At 51.8% G+C, this 19,014-nt stretch overlaps 1 protein-coding gene across 1 annotated transcript in view; it reads right to left on the bottom strand.

Moving 5' to 3' along the window:
- Positions 1–6,066: 6,066 nt before the first annotated feature.
- MAPKAPK2 (MAPK activated protein kinase 2) overlaps positions 6,067–19,014 on the bottom strand; it is a 48,577-nt gene continuing 35,629 nt past the window's right edge. The window contains exons 2-10 of the mRNA XM_021677212.2: positions 11,811–11,950; positions 11,560–11,624; positions 11,187–11,266; positions 10,524–10,650; positions 9,869–9,944; positions 9,388–9,512; positions 8,934–9,019; positions 8,736–8,816; positions 6,067–7,772 (exon numbers count right to left, since the gene is read on the bottom strand). Coding sequence (XP_021532887.2) covers positions 7,629–7,772; positions 8,736–8,816; positions 8,934–9,019; positions 9,388–9,512; positions 9,869–9,944; positions 10,524–10,650; positions 11,187–11,266; positions 11,560–11,624; positions 11,811–11,950 — 924 coding nt within the window. The 3' untranslated portion in view covers positions 6,067–7,628. The remainder of the gene's footprint in view (positions 7,773–8,735; positions 8,817–8,933; positions 9,020–9,387; positions 9,513–9,868; positions 9,945–10,523; positions 10,651–11,186; positions 11,267–11,559; positions 11,625–11,810; positions 11,951–19,014) is intronic.

Below are 19,014 nucleotides of genomic sequence, written 5' to 3'. Positions count from 1 at the left end.
CAAAGAAATTCCTCAGTTGTGCTTATAAGTATATTAGTATCTAGATAAATTAAGAGAAACTTTTTGGATAAAAATTTCAAAAAAAAACTGTTCAATGAAGTTATTTCTGGAGAGGGAATTGGCATCACTGATGTGGAGAGGTTATAAAGAGAAAGGTTCACACCTTACTCTGTATGTCTGTATATGGATACATAATGTCTTGAGTTACTAAAATAACTTGTGTGAATTTTCCTTTAGATGCATTCATCTATCCAACAGATACCAAGCACCTAGCCTGAGTGAGCTGTCATTTTCAGAGCCTGAAATAAACAGATCAGACTGAATTTCTCATCAACGCTTTCTCTTCCTTGCCCACTGGCTCAAAGAACACCCCACTGTCATCCCTCCCCTCCTGCCCTCGCCCCTCCTGTGGGTGGGTAGGATGAGAGGTAAGGCTAGAGTCTCACTATGAAGACCATTTCCTGAGAACAGGTTTGTGACCAGAAAACCAAAGGCCCCTCTAGGTCTTACTACAAATACCAAGTCTCCCTGCACCACAGACTCCAGCTAACCAAGGTCTCTGTCTTAGACTTAGATGAGATCGTGGTTTCTTTGAAAAGTAGACCTTTGACTGGTGAATTCAGAACCACGTGTCTCCAAATCAGAGGGAAAGGGCTGAGAGAACTCAGCTCATTCTGAAACTTGAGGCCTTATTACCCCAAGAGGCAGCAGCTGTTTGAGGAACAAGAGCTCCACAGCTGCCTGGACAGAGGAAGGAGCAAGATCACGTTTCACACACTCAGACAGCAGTGGTCAGAGCTGGTAACTGCCCTGGGCTAGGACCCGAGCCACCCAGACAGGATGTTCATTTGCATAACTTGTATAGATACTTTGCCTATCAGGGTCCTGGGAACACAACTCCCCTAGAATCAGAGAGGTTACGACTAGCATTTGGTCACACAGGAACTCAGAGACAAAACCAAATCCCAGGTGTAGGAGAGGACTAGGAAGGGAGGAGGACTCATGAAGGGGAAAGGGGAGAGTCAGGCCCGGTATTTCATTTGCAAATCCTGGCAGGGGTGTGGGATGGCAGTAGGAAACTTTACTGTCCCTGAGGGCAGAAAGTTATGCAAACAAATGCATTTGCATGGCAGCCCTGGTCCCTAAAAATGACTTACCGTACACTGGTTCCACTGCCTCAGCAGCCCCACCTGATATCCTGCAGGCTTGACAGCCAGAATACTTCCTGGCCAGAGGCTCTGGCAATTATGACTCCCTCTAGAGGGGAGACAAGTGAATTCCAAGGTAATCTTACCTGGGAACAAGTTAGTTCCAGACGGTGGTGTGTTAAAAATGGAAAGGGTAGACGCCAAGTATATTGACATTTTTGTGTGTGAACACCAGGGAGGCTCCCAAGGGCTCCACTTTCAAAATGAGTGGAGTAAGAACCATGAGGACAAAGGGATGAGAAAGGCTCTTTAGTGGCAGAGGGAAGAGGGGCAAGGAGGTCCCTGACAACTGTTCATCCTGCTCTTCCAGAAGGGCTCCCAATTTCATGTAATGTCATCATTTTTCATGATGATTCACAAAGGGTCTAACTACAAAGGATCTAAGTTTAAGGTGTAACATTATAAGACTTTTTAAAAAATTAATGAATTGAGTGAGATGTGGCAAGATCCCTGTCAGACCACATTCTCAAATTTTGGTTTTCGGGGAGCAAACATCATTTATGAGGGGAATCCAAATGGGAGGGGCTGGAAAGGGAAAATGGACAGAAAACACCAAGGGCACCCCACAGAGGGGAATAAATCAGATTTCCATGAGCAGAATCCATGGGGGGGGGTCAAAGGTCAAGCTATAGAGACGAGCAGACAGCAGTTCAGACCAAAAGACAGGAGGGCTGATGAACCTATCGGAGAAGGATCTAGCTCCCACAGAGAGAAGCCAGAGGGGAGATGCAATGGGGAAATCTCCATTATGCTGTTCCATTTCCTACCATCAAAACCGTCAGTCAGGTGCCGGCTCGAAGGGCTGCTAGGAAGCTCTCCCGGGTCTCTGACAGAATGGCTCCACCTATGCGCCCCCTACCACTGCTCCTGTTTTGGAGAGCATTGGCTGTCCTGTTGCACCAGTGCCCGCCACTCCTCCACGCTGAGCTCCACAAAGGCTAGACCCACTTCTAGACTCATCCGTGTGCCTACAAAGTCCTAAGCCCGGGCCATGACACAGAGGAAGTGCTCAAGATGCGCTGAATGTGTTGAAAATGTGGCCTTTTCACTCTTGGATAGTGGCTGAAGGTCTTCTTTTCAAAGAGCAGCTTGGGCTGAAAAGGCCAAAGCACTGAACCGCTGAATGGTGGCCCGGAGCCGGGGCGCAGGCCTGTCTTTGCACGCCCATGAGTTGTGCTTCACCCACTTTTCAAAGTCTTGGCAGAGCCTCATTTAATCTTCACATGCCTGGGTGAGGAAGGACTGAAATGCTCCCCCATGGATGAGGTCTTTGTCCAGAGGACAAGGATCCAGGGTGTAGTTTGCTTTTTTGTTTTTGTTTTTGTTTTTTTGTCACTCATGCTCATCTCGAAACCTCTCGGGCCCTAAGAGGCTGCCCTATGCCACCCGGGCTTGGATGACACATTGCTCACAGTCTGGAAGAGCCTCTAATGTGTCCAGGCCTGTGGGTACAGGGAAAGACAAGGCCACTTGCCGCTGCACACAGGCATTCTGTATCTCCTCAGCTAGGTTCTCAAGGGCAGGAACTGGGTGCTACACCTCACTTGCTTCTCGCAAAGCACAGGGCATACACCAAGTGCCTGGATATCCAGCAGCTGAGTAGCTGAGTGTGCTGGGGAGCCACACTGTTTTCTGACTGAGCGCAGGATGACAACAGGGAGATGAAGTCAGCAAAAGTGCCCAGGGGTGGCTGGAGCCCCTAACTGTAGGCTTCCAGAGATACAGCCGGAAGCAGCTACGGTCTCAGGGCTGAGGAAGCGGTGGCTGCCCCCCAAAGCCTCCCCTGTCCCCACTCTGCCCCACCAGGGGAGTACCCAGAGGGTTTGTTTACACTCACCAGTAAGTGGGCCAGCCACTTTCCCCAGCCTCACCACCCTCACACTCCTCCCTCGAATAACTGAATTTCCTTCACACCCTGAGCAGGCCCGACCTACCGCTACCCAGTCGACCAACCTGCCACTACCCACTCGTCATTCACAGCCTCCTGCATTTCCTGTCTCCAACCCAGTCAAAGGAAAACCCCAAATTTACTGTTATTGTTTACCGACCCAACTGCCTGCTCACCACAAAAACAGAGACCCCCCACCCGCCCACCCCGAAGCTCGGAGCAGCAGCGTGGACCAAGCTTAGGCCACTGGTTTGACTCCAGGCCTTGGGCTCCCTGTGCCCCCACTGCTGAGCAGCTCACTGAGGGGTGGAACCCTCCTGGTGATAAAGGCCACCTGGCAGCTGGCATTTTAGAAAGTATTTAAATCCACCATCTAGGCTGGGTGCAATGGCTAATGCCTGTAATCCCAGCAGTTTGGGAGGCCGAGGCGGCCATATCACTTGAGGTCAGGAGTTCAATACCAGCCTGGCCAACATGGTGAAACACCAACTCTACTAAAAATACAAAAATTAGCTGGGCATGGTGGTACCTGTAATCCCAGCTACTTGGGGAGCTGAGGTAGGATAACTGCTTGAATCTGGGAGGCGGAGGTTGCAGTGAGCCGAGATCACATAACTGCACTCCAGCATGGGTGATGGAGTAAGATTCCATCTCAAATACATAAATCCACCATCTCACTGAATTCCTTTTAACAGCCACGGGCCTAGGACTATCACCCTCATTCCCTAGCAAAGAAAACTAGACCTTCCTCAGTGGAGTGGAGTCCAGCCTCCTATCTCCTCTCCTCCCCGCCCCCTCCGCACTCCCTTACCAACACGGTGTCCATGTGCTTTCTTAAAGAAGCTCTAAACTTGGAAACAGGAGATCCAGGTCAGAATCCCTGACTAGCTGTGTGACACTGGGCGAGTCCCTTTACTCCTCTGAGCTGGAGTTTCTTGTAGATAAGCTGGAGACGAGAATGACTACCTCAGAGCGTTCTGATGATGGTGAAGAGATGGAGGCGAAGAGCCCAGCACTGGCGTTCGGCAGGGACCCAGGAGTGTCTGTAAGCTCTTTACATCTCACACCACTTAACGGTGCCCCAGAAGCACACCTGCCCCTGAACCCACGCAAGCCAGCATCTGCCCTTAGGGGCATCCCACACCAGCATTTAGCAGAGGTGTTGGGTTCTCTCTGGAGACAGGGACTCACAGGACCATGCCAGCATGGAAGGTCAGGGGCATGGGCATGGGGGGTGGAAAGGTGTGGCAAGACCCCACTAACCACGCCAGACACCGCCTGGCCCTTCACCCCAGCCATCTTCCCTGAAAGCCAACCCCAGGCTAAATCCTTGCTGACCACAAAAGCATCCTCCTGAACTGGGCTGAGTCAGGGAAGGAAGCAAAACACAAGGGCCATTAGGCGTGTGGACAAGGAGGCTGTGAGATGGGCCTCTGTGACAGAATCCTGGCCCCCAGTGATGCCTGTGTCCTGGTCCCTAGACTGTGGACATGTTCCCTTACACGGCAAAGGGGACTTTGCAGATGGGATTATGGTTAAGAATCCTGCAATGAGGAGATTATCCTGGCTTATCTGGGTGGGCTCCATCTTATCACACCAGCTAGGTCAGAGAGATGTGACCACAGAAGGATCAGAAAAATGTGAGGTTCCTGGTTGAAGATGGAGAAAGGGGGCCACAAGCCAAGGAATGCAGGAAACTTCCAGAACTGGAAGAGGCAGGGAGACAAGCCTCCAAAGAGGAACGCATCCCTGCTGAGACCTGGACTCCAGCCAGCCTAGTAACACCCTAGCCCACTCCTGACTTACAGAACAGGAACATCATACATTTGTGTTGTTTAAGCCATTAAGATTTACATGGCAGAGGCTCTGTCAACAGGAAACTAACACAGCTTCTAAAGACAGCAGAGCTCTGACAACTTCCTCTCCTTCTCTCCCTGACTCCCTCCTACCAGCCCTCATTCTTCCTTCTCGAGTTCTCATTGCTTTTAACACCTTCATAAGTGTAGACAAAGTAAGTGGATTTCTCTGAAAGCAAAACCCCATGCTGGTTTGTTTTGAGCAGTGATTTTAGAGTGATGAGTAGAGTCTCAGGTGGGAACCAAACTCAGCAATCCAATGTCATACAGGGGAGGTCCAGGGCCTGCTGTCCTCATGAGCTGAGGGTGGAGACATAGTTCTTCTGGCGGCAGAGGGGACAAGCAAGTCTCTCCTCCAGCAGGGAGAGGGATCTGAGTTCCAATCCCACATGCAGCTGCGTGACCCCTAGCACATGATCCCGCCCTCTCAGTTACTTTCCTCACACGTAAAACAGCAATCAGCAGCCTCTCCCCGGCAGCTCTGAGGGGAACATAAGAAAATGCGGGTGACACAGTGGAGCATGTGCTATTTCTCCACCTGACCTGGAGGGAGTGCGATGGGGCAGGCAGCCCAGTTTCCACTTCAGGCTCTGCTGCAGGTCAGCTCATCACGTGGCCCCAGTTCTGGGCCTCAGTCTTTTCCTCTGTGCACTGAGAATGGGCCACAGGAACCCTGAGGTCTCTTCCAGCCCTGAGGTGGAGCATTTGGTTTCCGTATGACGCCTATCGCCGCCTCCTGGAGCGTGCAGGTACTACAGTGCTCTTCCCTGGACCCCATACCAGCTGGCTTTTGCAGGCTAAAGGTGCCAGCACCTGGTGGTGGCTATGTAGGTCAAAGAATCATAGGCCAAAAAGAGCTTGGCTCCTGATTCTGAATTTGGTAAAAGATGGGCTGAAACCCTTGCAGCCTCCCTGTCCTGCTTTGAGGATGCCCTACACACATCCCGCCCAAGTCCTCACCAATGAGGTGCTGACTCCGGCTCACCCAGGAGGCCCTCCCCTCCTCTCCCAAGGCCCCCAATCCGCCCTCCCCCCAACCACAAAACCCCTCTGCACATGGAGGCGGTGGAGGCTAGGTTCTGAGCCCCAGGAAGAAAGAGGGAAAAAAAAAAACTTTCAACTATTAAATCTGTTTAGTAAAGACAATTTCGCTCATACAAAACAACAGTTTACAACAATCGAGTTCTGGACACACCATCTGAGATGAGGGGGGCGCTGCAGGTACCCAGCGCCTTCCCCCATGCACAAAGACAACCCTGGACGCCCCCCACCACCTGCCCCTGAGGGAGAGGAAAGGTGAAGTCTTCCTGCCACCTCTCCCTCCAAGGGAAGGGGGAGTGGGGGGCTACGGCACAGGGAGCCTATCCCCAGTTACTCCTCATCTGTGCGGGGGGAGGCCCCTCCCCTCACCGGCCCCGAAGCTGAGTTGTTTGGGGTGATGGCAAATGGCTGATGGGCAAGGGAGCAAAGTCGGGACATCTTTGGTGCAAAGACTCCCCCCCACCCACCAGGCCACACAATGGAAATTTGAGGAACGACCTCAAAAGTGGCCCTGCCTTTGCCCACAAGGGGTAGCTGGCTGATGCCCCAGGACCAGGGGAGACACAGGAAATGCAAAAGCTTTGTCAACAGAAGCTGCCCAGGCTCACCCACATGAGCTGAGAGGCAGCCCATGGAGAAATGGCTAGAACTTTAAGGAAAATAAACATAAATGGGTTAATAATGGCAAGAAGGGGAAGTAGAGAGGTCATTCAGTAGATGAGCGCCACAGAAGACCTAGGACCAGCACTAAGTGGGGGGAAGGGGGCCCTGGGGGCTGGGGGTCCAGTCTTCCTGATCACTGTGCCAGTGCCTGGTCACTCCTCTCTGCCTCCCAGAACCCAGCTAACAGAGACAGGCCACCAAGGGCCTGCTTCAGAATCTGGATGGGCTTCCCAGGCACTGTGGCAGGCTCAGTATGGGCAGGGCAGATCCAAGAAGGAAGAAGGTTCCTAAGCTCCAGCAGGGCCGTTTCCCTCTGTAGCCCTGCCTGCCCCTGGCTCCTCAAATGCACGATCCCAGGCACAGATCTGCGCACTCGTACACACGTGTGCACACACACACACACATACACTCACTCCTATTTGTCTGGCACACTGGAGATGTCTGAGGGCTCCGAGAGAGGAGGTGCATGGCATCCTCCTCCAAGATGGCCGTTAGCTCCCAGAACGCCTGAGCCAGCGGGGACGACCCCAGGCTGTTGTGGGGAAATAGGGAGGGCAGATAGGACAACACAGGGACAATCCCTATGACAGTTTCCACAAATACCCTCTAACAAACCACAAGCGTTTGCAGTATCCAGAGAGGAAGGCGTCTGGTGGAGAGGAGGAGTGGGGGCAGGACAACAAAAGAGGTTTCATAAAAACTCTAAGTCAGATTACTGATAAAATTGCAAAACGAGCACAGGTTCAGGAGTACCTCGCTCACTTCTCTCCACAGCCTCCCAGCCTCCCAGCCTCTCCCACTCTGGGGCGGCCACAACCGAGGCAGAATTCAGCCACTGATGCAGTTCCAGGCTCCATGCAGCTGAGGAGGAGAGGAGGCGAATGTGGACAGTTCTGTGTCTCTTCGTTTAAAAAATATATTCCTGTAGAGAGTTATTGCTTGTCCTCCCGTGGGCAGGAGGGGCGCGGTGGCTCAGTGGGCCAGGGCCGCGGCCTCCAGGGCCCGAGCTTTCTTCCGCCTCTTCAGCAGCAGAGGGTTGGACGCATCTTCAATCTTTTTTATCTTGATCTGCTCATAGTCAACACGCATCGTGGCCAAGGCACTGGTCATCTCCTCCTGGGGCCACGGCAGCACCAGAAAGGCACAGAGGGAGACAGAAGACCGGAAGGAGAGATGGCAGGAGAGAGACATGAGAGACGCAGACACGACAAGGGCAGGGTGAGGGCAGCAGGGGTGGGAGCAGAGAGAAAAGATGGGCTGGTTAGTGGTCCCCAGTGCTGGGCAGCAGAGAGCCTGGCTATGGCACTGCTGCTGTTCCCTCAGAGCCCCCCAGTGACCCAGCAGGAAAGCTGGAAGAGCCCTGGACCAGGAGTCAGGCCAGGAGTCAGGAAACCTGGATCTGGTCTGCCCCAATCAGTCACCAGCTGCGTGACCTTGAGTAGATTGGCCTCTGCCTCTGGGCCTCAGTTTCTCTTCTGCAAAATTAGAAGATTATATCCGATGGTCTTTAAGGTACCATTAGAGACCCAGGGAGTAAAGGGATTCAAAGAAACAGCCCTGGCAGTGACCAGGTGTGGTGGCTCATGCCTGTAATCCTAGCACTTTGGGAGGCCAAGGCGGGTGGATCACCTAAGGTCAGCAGTTCAAGACCAGCCTGGCCAACGTGGTGAAACCCCATCTCTACTAAAACTACAAAAAGTCAGCTGGGTGTGGTGGTGGACGCCTGTAATCCCAGCTACTTGCGAGGCTGAGGCAAAGGAACCACTTGAACCCAGGAGGTGGAGACTGCAGTGAGTAGAGATGGTGCCATCGCACTCCAGCCTGGGTGACAGAGCATGATTCCATTTCAAAAGAAAGAAAAGAAACAGCTCTGGTAGAGTTTGGGCAGGAACAGAATCCTCTGCTCACAACCTGATCAGCCAAGTGGCCCAGTTGCTGTTCTTGTTGTAATGAAGACACCCCTGGGGTGAGAGATGCAGAATCAAGCTCTCCTCTGCCAGCACCACGCCTCACACCTGGGCACTCCCCGCAAGCCGCCCACCCCACCTGGACCCCCTCTCGCCCAGTGGTGCCCCTCACCTTGACATCCTCCCACCGCTCCTTGTCCTCCTTCAGGACCCGGCTGGTGTGCAGTGGGGTTTGAGGGACCTTCATTGATTGCTGAGAAGAGACAAAAGGGGTCCGAATCAAAGCCTGGGGTGGGCAGAGTCCTGGCTAAGACCCTGTCCTGCGGAACAGTCCCGTGAGACCCAAGGCTCCCCAGCCTGCCGAGCTTACCATGATCCAGGGATGGTTCATAAACTCGGTGATGGTCATTCTCTGGGTGGGCTCTGTTTTTAGCAGGTTCCGAATGAGCATCTTCACTGCGGGGTGGGACAGGGGGCAGGGACAGCTCAGGGGCCACTCTCCCTGGTCTGCTCCTTCTCCCAGTTTTCATGGGGTTCAAAGAGAGGTGGCATAGAGGTAGACTGCCCAAGGAACTCCCTCAGAGACTGTTGTGGCTGTACCACTTACAGGCCTTGCACGGACCCACAGCCTTGGCCTTGCCTCCAGCCCTCCACACAGGCAGGATGCACCCTGTAGGTGTGGGCACAGGTGCTAACCCACAGTTACACCACATGAGATGGAGGCCCACACATGTGACACACACACACACACACACACACACACACACACACACACACACACACTCTTCCCCTTGTCCTGAAAGCCTGAAAGCCTGGGTTCTTACCTTCCTCTGATACTTCTGACCATTCTGGGTTGGGAAATTCATACTGGCCCATTCGGATGCGAGTCTTCATGCCCGGAGAGATGGCAAGGCCATGGTTGGAGTAGAAGGGGGGATACCCACACAGCCTGCATCAGGAGGAAGGAAGTGGGAGACCAAGCAGCTGTTACTTAGGGACCCTGCACCAGGAACAGAATGAGAAACAGGCTCTTCTCCTTGTAAAGGTCACAGAGAAATCGGGGCTGACTGAACAGGCATAACATACAAAGTCAAGGATGGGGGCCAGGAATGCAGCACAGCAAGTATCTAAGGCACCCGTGAGGTGTTTACAATCCCACTTAGCTACGGGAGCTGAGAGAAGGGGCATGCAGGGGACTCCCCTGTCCAAAGGGGAATGCTAACATCTGCCTCTTCCTCTTGATCTGGAGAGGTACAGCCTGCCCTGACTCCCAGCCCCACCCAGGCCCCTCCCCAGCACACTCACAGGATGTACATGATGACACCCAGAGACCACATGTCACAGGACTTGTCATACTTCTCTGGGCCCAGCACTTCTGGAGCTGTAAACCAAAGGTCAACATGGGTGGGCCTGGCTCTCAGAACCCTGCAATCCACTCAGTTTCTCTGTGAAAGATGCTCCCCCTCCCAGCCTTTCAGCCTGTCATGAGGTAGCAGCAGCTGGGGCGCAGGAGGAAGAGTCGAAGCCCAGCCCAGGGACTGGAACAGACACCCTTCTCCACAAGGAACCCTGGAACTAGGATATTAAGATTGTAAAAATCCTGAACTGCTTTTAGTCTCATGCCATCCATTTAATTTGACAGATACTCTGAACACGCTTTGAAAGCTTCTTCCATGCCAGTGAGCCCAGAACAAGACCTGGGTCCCAGACACCACTGAGAATCTGATGGAAACCATGGCTCTTCTCAGAAAGCTCCTAGCAGAGCCTTCCCTACACTTCCTCCACTGTAGTTTCGCGCTAACAAGCCCTGCTTCTCAGCAGGTCCCGGCAGAACCAGCACCAGAAGGGGCCATACAGACACAACTCTCCTAGGCTCTGTGGCCCCACCACACAGCCAAGAGGAGGGGGCTGAGAAAAGTTCCGGGAAAAGCCTAGGTCCCTGGGCCTCCTGTGGACTTACCCACATAGTACGGCGTATAACAAGGAGTGGTCAAAGAGTTGTGGCTGGTGGTTTCCTTGGCAAAGCCAAAGTCTGTGAGTTTCAGGATGGCGTTGGGCCTTTTGGAGGTGTATAAGAGATTCTCAGGCTACAGAAAGAGAGACAGAAAAATAGCAACCCTGTTGGACCTGGGAGGGGCTGTCAGAAACCAAAGGGGTCCTGGTTCCCCCTTTCCTCTGCTCATCCAGCAACCATTTGCCTATCCCGGGCACTGTCTATCACAAGGAGCGGCAGCTCTCTATGGGCAGGTGTCTGCCCGGCTCATGTGCTGCCCACCACGAGGAGCGGCAGCTCTCTATGGGCAGGTGTCTGCCTCCGCAGGGTTTCCAGAGCGCCTGGAGATGAGAGACTGACACACAGAACCTGTAGTCAACACCACAGGGACAGAGAAACCAAGAGTGTGTCTGTGAGATTCTGCCTGAGGAGAACCACAGGGCTGAGTGTGGCCAGAGAATGTTTCACTACTGGGTTTATGGGTTTGCCCATGGGCAGAGAGGGCAGAGAATGGCATGCTCAGGAACCAGGCAGCAAGGATGCAGGGTGGCCTGGCAACCATCCCTGGGGTGGCACAGCCCCCCTGCTGCTCCCACAGTACTCGGGCTCAGGGCTGTGAACAGCTGGCACCTTGACATCCCGATGGGCAATGTTGATTGAGTGCAGATACTGGATGGCCTCACCAATGCTCTTCATGATTTCAGATGCCTCTGTAGAGGGGAGGGAAGGGGGAGTGGGAAAGAAAGTCACGAAGACACATCATTAGACTTGAAAGCCCAGTGCACCAGTCCCACCTCTGTGCAGCCTGAGGCTCCCCACAGCCACCACCCACCCCAGAAACAAAGCCACCAGGAGCTGCCCTGGTCAGCTAAGGCACCCCTTGCAGCATGCTGGAGGGGTATCAGCCTCCGCACCCTTCTCCGAGAGCAGGCACTGCAGAGGCCCCTTCAGACCTCCACTGCCCTGCCTGCCTGCACCTGTTCCCGCAGCAGATCGTTTCTACCTCTTTCTGTGAACGCCTGGTCTCCTCGGTCCTGGATTCGGCTAAAGAGCTCTCCGCCGTCCAAACTGAAACAAAGCCACAGTGAGATCCGGAGAACGCCGCATCCTGCCGTCACTCTCCACTGCCCCCAAAAGAAATCAAGTGGTGACATTCCAGGCTTCAGGCCCATGCCTGGGCTGTCCTCAGAGCGCAAGGCACCTGGGTGGGGAGTGGGGACAGGCTGGGCAGGGACCAGAACAGTGGCTGCTTACCATTCCATGACAATCAGCAGGCACTTCCTCCCTGCATACAGATTCTCATAGACATCCACGATCCGCACGATGTGCGGGCACTGGGAGGCCCGCCAGTGCAGCTCCACCTCCCTGCGGGCCTTCGGGCAGTCCTGAAGCATCTGCAGGCCAAACAACTTCCTGAGGAACTGCACTCTCATGTGGGTCTGCTCTAAGCCCCTGGCGCCCGCATGCCCTGGCATCACCACCGACACACCTCAAAGCCCCCACTCCCACTGGCCCCTCCCTACCAGTCCCCGGCACATTTCCTGAGGCCTCTCCAGTTCCTTATCTGCTCTATATGAAATCTCACCATGACCCTCTTGGGGCCTTGACAACTACACTGAGATCAGCCCTCGGACCATTCAGTCCAGCTTAGGCCATGACGTCTACTCTAGAAGGCAAGCAGCAATCAGGTACTGGGAAGCAGGGGGTTAAGGGGTTAGGGGGAGAAAGGCAGACTGAGAAAAACGAAGACAGCATTGGAAAGGGGGCTAGAGAAAGGAGAGACTCCAAAGTCCATAGGAAAAGGTACCTCCGCAATTACTCAAACCCAGCACACCAAATCCAGAGCGATGTTCTCTCTACCTCTGTGGCTGACTTCGGCCAAGCAACAGATGGCCTTGGAAGTCAGCCAGATACTGGTTTGAATCCAGTTATTACTGGATCGGCAAGCTTGAGCAAGTAACTTAACTCGCTGAGCCTCACTGATGCCCCTTCTTCTCCCTGGACCAGTTGGCTGGGGGTATTAAAGGAGGCTGGCTCCTCACCAGCCTCAGGAGTTCAATCTTGACTTGTCTAAGCCAGTCTCATTAATTCCAATCCCTTTGCTAGTGACTCGCTTGGGAACAAGCCTACAACCCAACTGACCAAGATCTTTGTAAGAAATCTGCTAAGACGCTTCTTAAAGGGAGCACAAGAAACCTACATCATCTCTCCTGTATATGGCACCTGGGGCCGTCTGACAAGCATATCATGACCAGTAAGGGGGGCCTAAGAGGATAAACCAATGCACTGAGGAAGGCCACCAGGAGAGATGGCAACCACCTGGATCCTTGCTGACATCACCAAGGATACCTCATGGCTTCTTTCTGACAAGATAATAGACTTTTCTTACTGTTTAAGCTGCTTTTCATGAAAATTTTTATTGCTTGGGGCCAAAAGCATCCTGATCTACCCTTCCTTTGTAAAGTGGGGATAATGGCTTCTGTTTCACAGATTTGTTGTAAGGATTAAATGAATATTTCCACAAAGCACCTTACAGAGTGCCTGACATGCTCACTAATAGCTGTCATTTTTATCACCAATTGTCTGCTAAGTGCAAGCACAGGTGCCAAAATAATTAAGACAAGGACACTCACAGATCTAGTATCTTCTTGGGAAGTCAAGATGCAGTCCACACTCCAGCTGCTTTGGACAAGCAGAGGGGTAGGGTGTCCAGGAGACAGGCTGGGAAGAAAATGGACAGGCAGAGGGAAGGCATCCAGGCGGGGGGAAACATGGGAAGCAGGTGCTGACTGACTGAGATGGAGTGGAGCTGGGATGATACAGCAGGGAGGGCTGAGAACCTACTGCAAAGTGTCTGAAGCTTGCAGGTAAGATCAGATGGCCAAGATGGAGATGGCAGATGGCAGGGAAGGGCAAACAAGCATTTCCAACAGTAAGGCTGGCATACATTTATGCTATGGCCCATGATGTGTTGGGCTTTTCCTAACTGTACAACATTTGACATTTTACAGGATGAGGAAGCTGAAGCTCAGGAAAGTAGCATGCCCAAGGCTACATTTCTGAGAAAAGGCAGAGCCAAGGCTGGAATCTAGGCCTGGTAGACTCCAAAGACCAAGTCTTTCCACCATACCACCCAGCTTTTAGAGGAGGCTGGAAGCCAAGACTTCTCAGACTGACTTTGCAGAGGCCACTCCCCATCAGGTGTCTAGAGGGAATCAATGACAAGATAACTGGGTCTCTCCCATGGAGTCATGGTTGGCTGGAGCCAATAGTTGCAGGAGTCAAGGTTCCTATGAGGTCACACTGCCACCTTGTGGCCATCTGAGGACACCGCATGGGTCTTGAGTTCTGCCACTTTCAACTTCATTCGAGTTTTTTTTGTTTTTGAGACAGGATCTCCCTCTGTTGCCCAGGCTGTAGTGCAGTGGCACAATCTTGGCTCACTGCAACCTCCTCCTCCCAGGTTCAAGCGATTCTCCCACCTCAGCCTCCTGAGTGGCTGGGATTACAGGTGTGAGCCACCACGTCTGGCTAATTTTTTGGTACTTTTAGCAGACAGGGTTTCACCATGTTGGCCAGGCTGGTCTCAAACTCCTGGTCTCAAGTGATACCCCGCTTTGGCCTCCCAAAGTGCTGGAATTAGAGGCGTGAGCCACTTCACCCATCCTTCAACTTCATACATTTGGATGTACCAGGAAAAAAGTTTACTTTCGCATGCTCTAAGAGGAGCAGAAGGCACTGGCCAATTTCCTTTGTATATAATTCAATCCAACAAGCGTTTTATGAGTTCCTATTATGGGCCATGCATTGCACTGAATGTCAAAACCAAATAGAGGAGTCCTGATCTGGAAGAGCCTAGGTTAGCGGGGGTCAGAAGATATGAGGGGAGACACAGAAAAATGCTTAAAATCCAGTGAGATTACATGCTGTAAGAGTGCTAAATTCCCAAGGGTTCAGGAACAAGGTTTCCACAGCAGCTAAGCAGAAAGAACCTCTATCGCCCCCTACAGGCACATAGGAACTGGAGCACAGAGAAGAATCGAGTTGTCAAATTTACTCATAGGCAATACGTGGTGGTAGAGTTACAACTGGGGAAGACTTGGCCCGGTCTGAAATTTGTCAATTTCTTCTTGCACAGCCTCACAGAGAGGTCTACCTTTCAGAGCCTGTGCCACAGGCATTTAGGAGTGATGATATCTGCCTAGCCTCCCCCTCATAGAAACATTATGAGCATCTAATGAAATAATACCTCTAAAAATGCTTTGTTATCAAGAAAGGCATTCATCACCGTCAACCAGTACCATTAGTGCCACGGTAGAGGGAGGTCCCTCTGTCACCACTGAGTTGAGCCTGGAGCATGTGAATGTAACCAGTACAAGTTGCCAGCAAGAGTGTAGGCTGGGTTTCTGTCTTCAGCCCGGTGACCACCACCAGGACATCTGCCAACCAGAGCTGTGCTAAGTGGGATGCACCAAGGGCCAAACCCAAATGCGTGCTCCCTGACACCCCCTGAACTCCCAGAGCCCATTGCAGGTTCCATGCTTTCTGCCCTAGACACGTTAAGAGTGCATGGCACAAGGCAAAGGAGAGTCTGCAGCAAGAAGGGCTGGGTTCGCATCACACTTCCAGACTTGCACAAAATCTCTTCCCATTAGAGGAGACGGGCGGATGTAGCAGTGAACCTGGGCTTTGGAATCACACGCATTTTGAATCCCGGTTCTGCACTTCCTAGCTTGTGTCAGGCAAGGCCATCTATCTTCCTGAAAAGTGTTTCCTCATCTATAAAATTAGATTCAACTTCATAAAACAATATCCTTGAAGATGCTTCAAAAATTCTATATAGAGGGTAGGTACTTTTCACTTTTAAAAAACTTACTATTTTGCATATTTATGCCTTATCTCCCCAACCTAACTGCATTTCCAATGGGCAAGATCTAACTTGATTTGTTTACTCCCTCCCCTCTTCCTTCCCTCACTTAGTGGTTAGGAATTACTGAGCCAACACCCCCTCATTCTGTTGCATCTTCTCCCTACTAAACTCTCTCCCCCAGTGACTGAGTGAGGGTGAGCTGTCCTCTCTGTCCTGAAGTAAACTGGAAAAGGTAGTATTTTTAATTTCTTAGAGAAACACAGCAAGAATTTCCCATGAAGACTGGTCACTGACATCCACCCAGGCACATGTTTATCAGAAATCCCTGACTGGATAGGAAAATCAACCCAAGCAATGAAAGACCATCAAATGGGTCAGGCAGGCTGGCTGACGTCATGGGCACACAGTCCGGAAGCACCCAAGTGGCTTTGTGGACAAGTGAGGAGTGCAGAAAGCCTGGAGGGAGGAAAACAAGAATGCACTAATCTGGAGTACAGAGCTAAGTAAAGAACAGCAGGGGAGGTGGCCTGCGCTCCAAGCCAGAGAAGAGACGAGGAAGGAAAGCAGGACTCCTAGGGCATTGCCAGAGGCCACCAGCAGAGCGAGGCAGCAGGTCCAGCCAGAAGCCGAGGCTCCCACTCCTTGGGCATGGCCATGGCCATAGGCAGTGGAGGCCAACAGGCCCTGGAACACAGCTCTGAGGACCAGAGACTAGAAGAAGGAAGGGTCTTCCTACTAAAAAGCCACAGATCGTTAGTCAAAAATGCCTGGAGGAATTGTGAAATACTTTAAGCCCAAACTAAGCCCCGGTCCAACATTGTGACTCACCTCAGCCCCACGCAGTTTGTGCCTGAAATTCTCTTACACTATAGAAAAGGTTAACGATTGCATGTGCTTGGCTGCAACCCAACAGGCATGGCCCCTTGCCAACTGTGGCAGGGGCAGGGGGCCAAGCTACAGAGCCCACTGCCTGGGGAGGAGGCTCTAGGACAGTGGCAGTGAGGGAGCTGTAGGAGCTGCCTAAACACAGTCCCATGCCTCTCTGTCTCTGCCAGAACCTGAGGGGAAGAAGGACAGGACCCCTCCCCCTATTCAGAGTGTGCATGGTTCCCCTCATCCCCTCTCACGAGTCTGCCATCGTGGAGCCACATGGAAAGACTCAGGAGTGGTCAGCATTTGAAGCCTAGCTGGGCCAGAGGAAAGGAAAGCAGCCGGCACCCAGGGCCCGAGGTGCTACTCACCAGCAAGGCAGACATGAGGACAAGACTGGGAAGGAGCAGGCCCCAAGGCCTCAGGGGACCCCCTTCACAAGCCCCACTGATCACTAGCTGTGTGAACTTGGGGAAGTTTCCAACCCCTTTGAGCCTTGGTTCCCTTATCCATTAATAGGACAGTAATAGCCCCTACCTCATGGGGTTGCTATTTTAGACAAGTTAATAGATGTGCATGACGTAAATAACCAAGAATGGTGCTTGGCACGTAGTGAGTACTGCATCCGTGTTTGCTATTATTATTCTGCTCCCCACTCCCCATGTGTTGGAGTCCCACTCGGGTGGGCAACTGGGATTCCATTACACCCATTTCAATGAAGATGCTATTAATAGCTCTGGGCAACGGGCAGAGCGGGGGACCCCGGGACACAGGGAGGAAAGCAGGCTGTGGCATCCCGGCCCTGCGCACTCCCTCACTACACCACCTAAGCTGGGCAGCTGAGGGTGGGGTGCACATGTAATGAGAGAAGGAAGACATCCCTCCTCAAGACAGACTGATTCAGTGCCAAGAGTGATGCAAAAGGCTGATTCTGGCACCAAGTGTGTTGTGGGTGTGTGGTGCAGTGTGTGGTGCGTGTTGTCAAACAAGACCTCCTCTTCACTCCCAGGAGGTAGCTGGGGGTCAGGAGGAAAGCCACGTGTGTCAAGCACTAACCCACCATGCCTGCAGGCCAGGACCACCCACTCCGGTCCCTGGACCACCAGTGCCTCTGCTGCACCACATGGAGGATGGCTGGCCAGGATGCTCCACAGAGTGTAAAGGAAAGCAGACTCGGGAGGGCCGCTGCCGCAGGTGAGCCCCAGAAACCTCTTAGCAAGGTGCTGCTGGAGCAGGCTGCGGGCCGAGGGGCGCTGGCAGCGCTCTGTGCTAAGTGGCTCCTAAGTACTGTTGGCCCTTGAACAACTCAGGTTTGAACTGTGTGGATGAATTTGTACACGGATTTTCTTCCACTTCTGCTACCCATGCAGCAGCAAGACCAACCCTTCCTCTTCCTCCTCCTCTTCCTCAGCCTACTCAATGTGATTTTCTTAATGACATTTATTTTCTTTAGCTTACTTCATTCTAAGAATAAAGATATAACACAAGTAACAGACAAAATATGTGTTAATTAACTATTTACGTAATCAGTGAGGCTTTGGGTCAACAGTAGACTATTATTTAATAGTAGTTTTGGGAGAATCAAAAGTTTTATGTGAATTGTTGACTTCTCAGGGGTCAGTGCCCCTAACCCTTACATTGTTCAAGGGTCAACTGCACTTCAAATGGGTCATCTCACTGACTTCATCCCTACCCTGGGAGGAAACATCCTGTTTCATAAATGAGAAAACTCATTGAGTCATTACTTCACGACCTTGTGGCCACTTGTCCCTGGCAGGGTTGGAATTTGAATCCTGCTGTGGCTGCTCCTCAAGCCTCCTTTCCACCACCCCACAGTAAGGCAAAGAGTGCAAAATCTGCCCAAGACTGTCCACAACAGCAACAGCCAGAAATGGAGGCTGAAAATGCCTTAAAGTGCAAACCCTTTGATGTTAAAATTCTACTTTGAGAATTTCATCCTAAGGTACTAATTATAGATGTATCTTTAAGAATATATACATCTCAAGAGTTATTTAGAAATGGCGAACAAACTATTAAGAAATACCTGAGACTGGGTAATGAACAAACAAAAGATGTAACTGGCTCACAGTTCTGCAGACACTGCAAGTGTGGCACTAGCATCTGCTCCATCAAGACCTCAGGAAGCGTACAGTCACGGCGGAAGGCAAAGAGGGAGCAGGCATGTCACGTGGCAAGAGCAGGAGCAACAGGGAGCGGCCACACACTTTTAAACAACAAGATCTCCTAGGAACTCACGATCTTGAGAACAGCACCAAGCCATTCATGAGGGATCTACCCCACGGTCCAAACACCTCCCACTAGGCCCCATCTCCCACACTGGGGATTGCACTTTAACATGAGATTTGGAAGAAACAAATATCCAAACTGTATCACAAACTTAAGGCCCAGAGACAAGTAATAGAGGTTGTTTTATTTAAAAGTGAGTTTAGCTACACATCTACAGTCACTAAAATGGTGTTTCGGATGAATATTTAATGGGGAAATGTGGATTGAGTGTCTACTAGATTCTCAGGCATCATCACTGTCACTGTCTAGAATACTATCCTATTTTTTCTTTTGCATCACAAATCTCAATCTGTACTTCCTTTAGTTATCAGAACATGTCTGATGTTAAGTGGAAGTTACAAACCCTTATGTACACTATAAACTCAGTACTATATGAATATTTATTTGGATCTATATATAAAAACAATAAAA

The sequence above is a fragment of the Aotus nancymaae genome, unplaced genomic scaffold (genome assembly GCF_030222135.1).
Source record: "Aotus nancymaae isolate 86718 unplaced genomic scaffold, 86718_ANA_hifiasm-v0.15.2.pri h1tg000039l, whole genome shotgun sequence".
Taxonomy (NCBI): Eukaryota; Metazoa; Chordata; class Mammalia; order Primates; family Aotidae; genus Aotus; species Aotus nancymaae.
The sequence above is the reverse complement of the archived record's forward strand: the minus strand, read 5'-3'. Positions and strand labels throughout refer to the sequence as shown.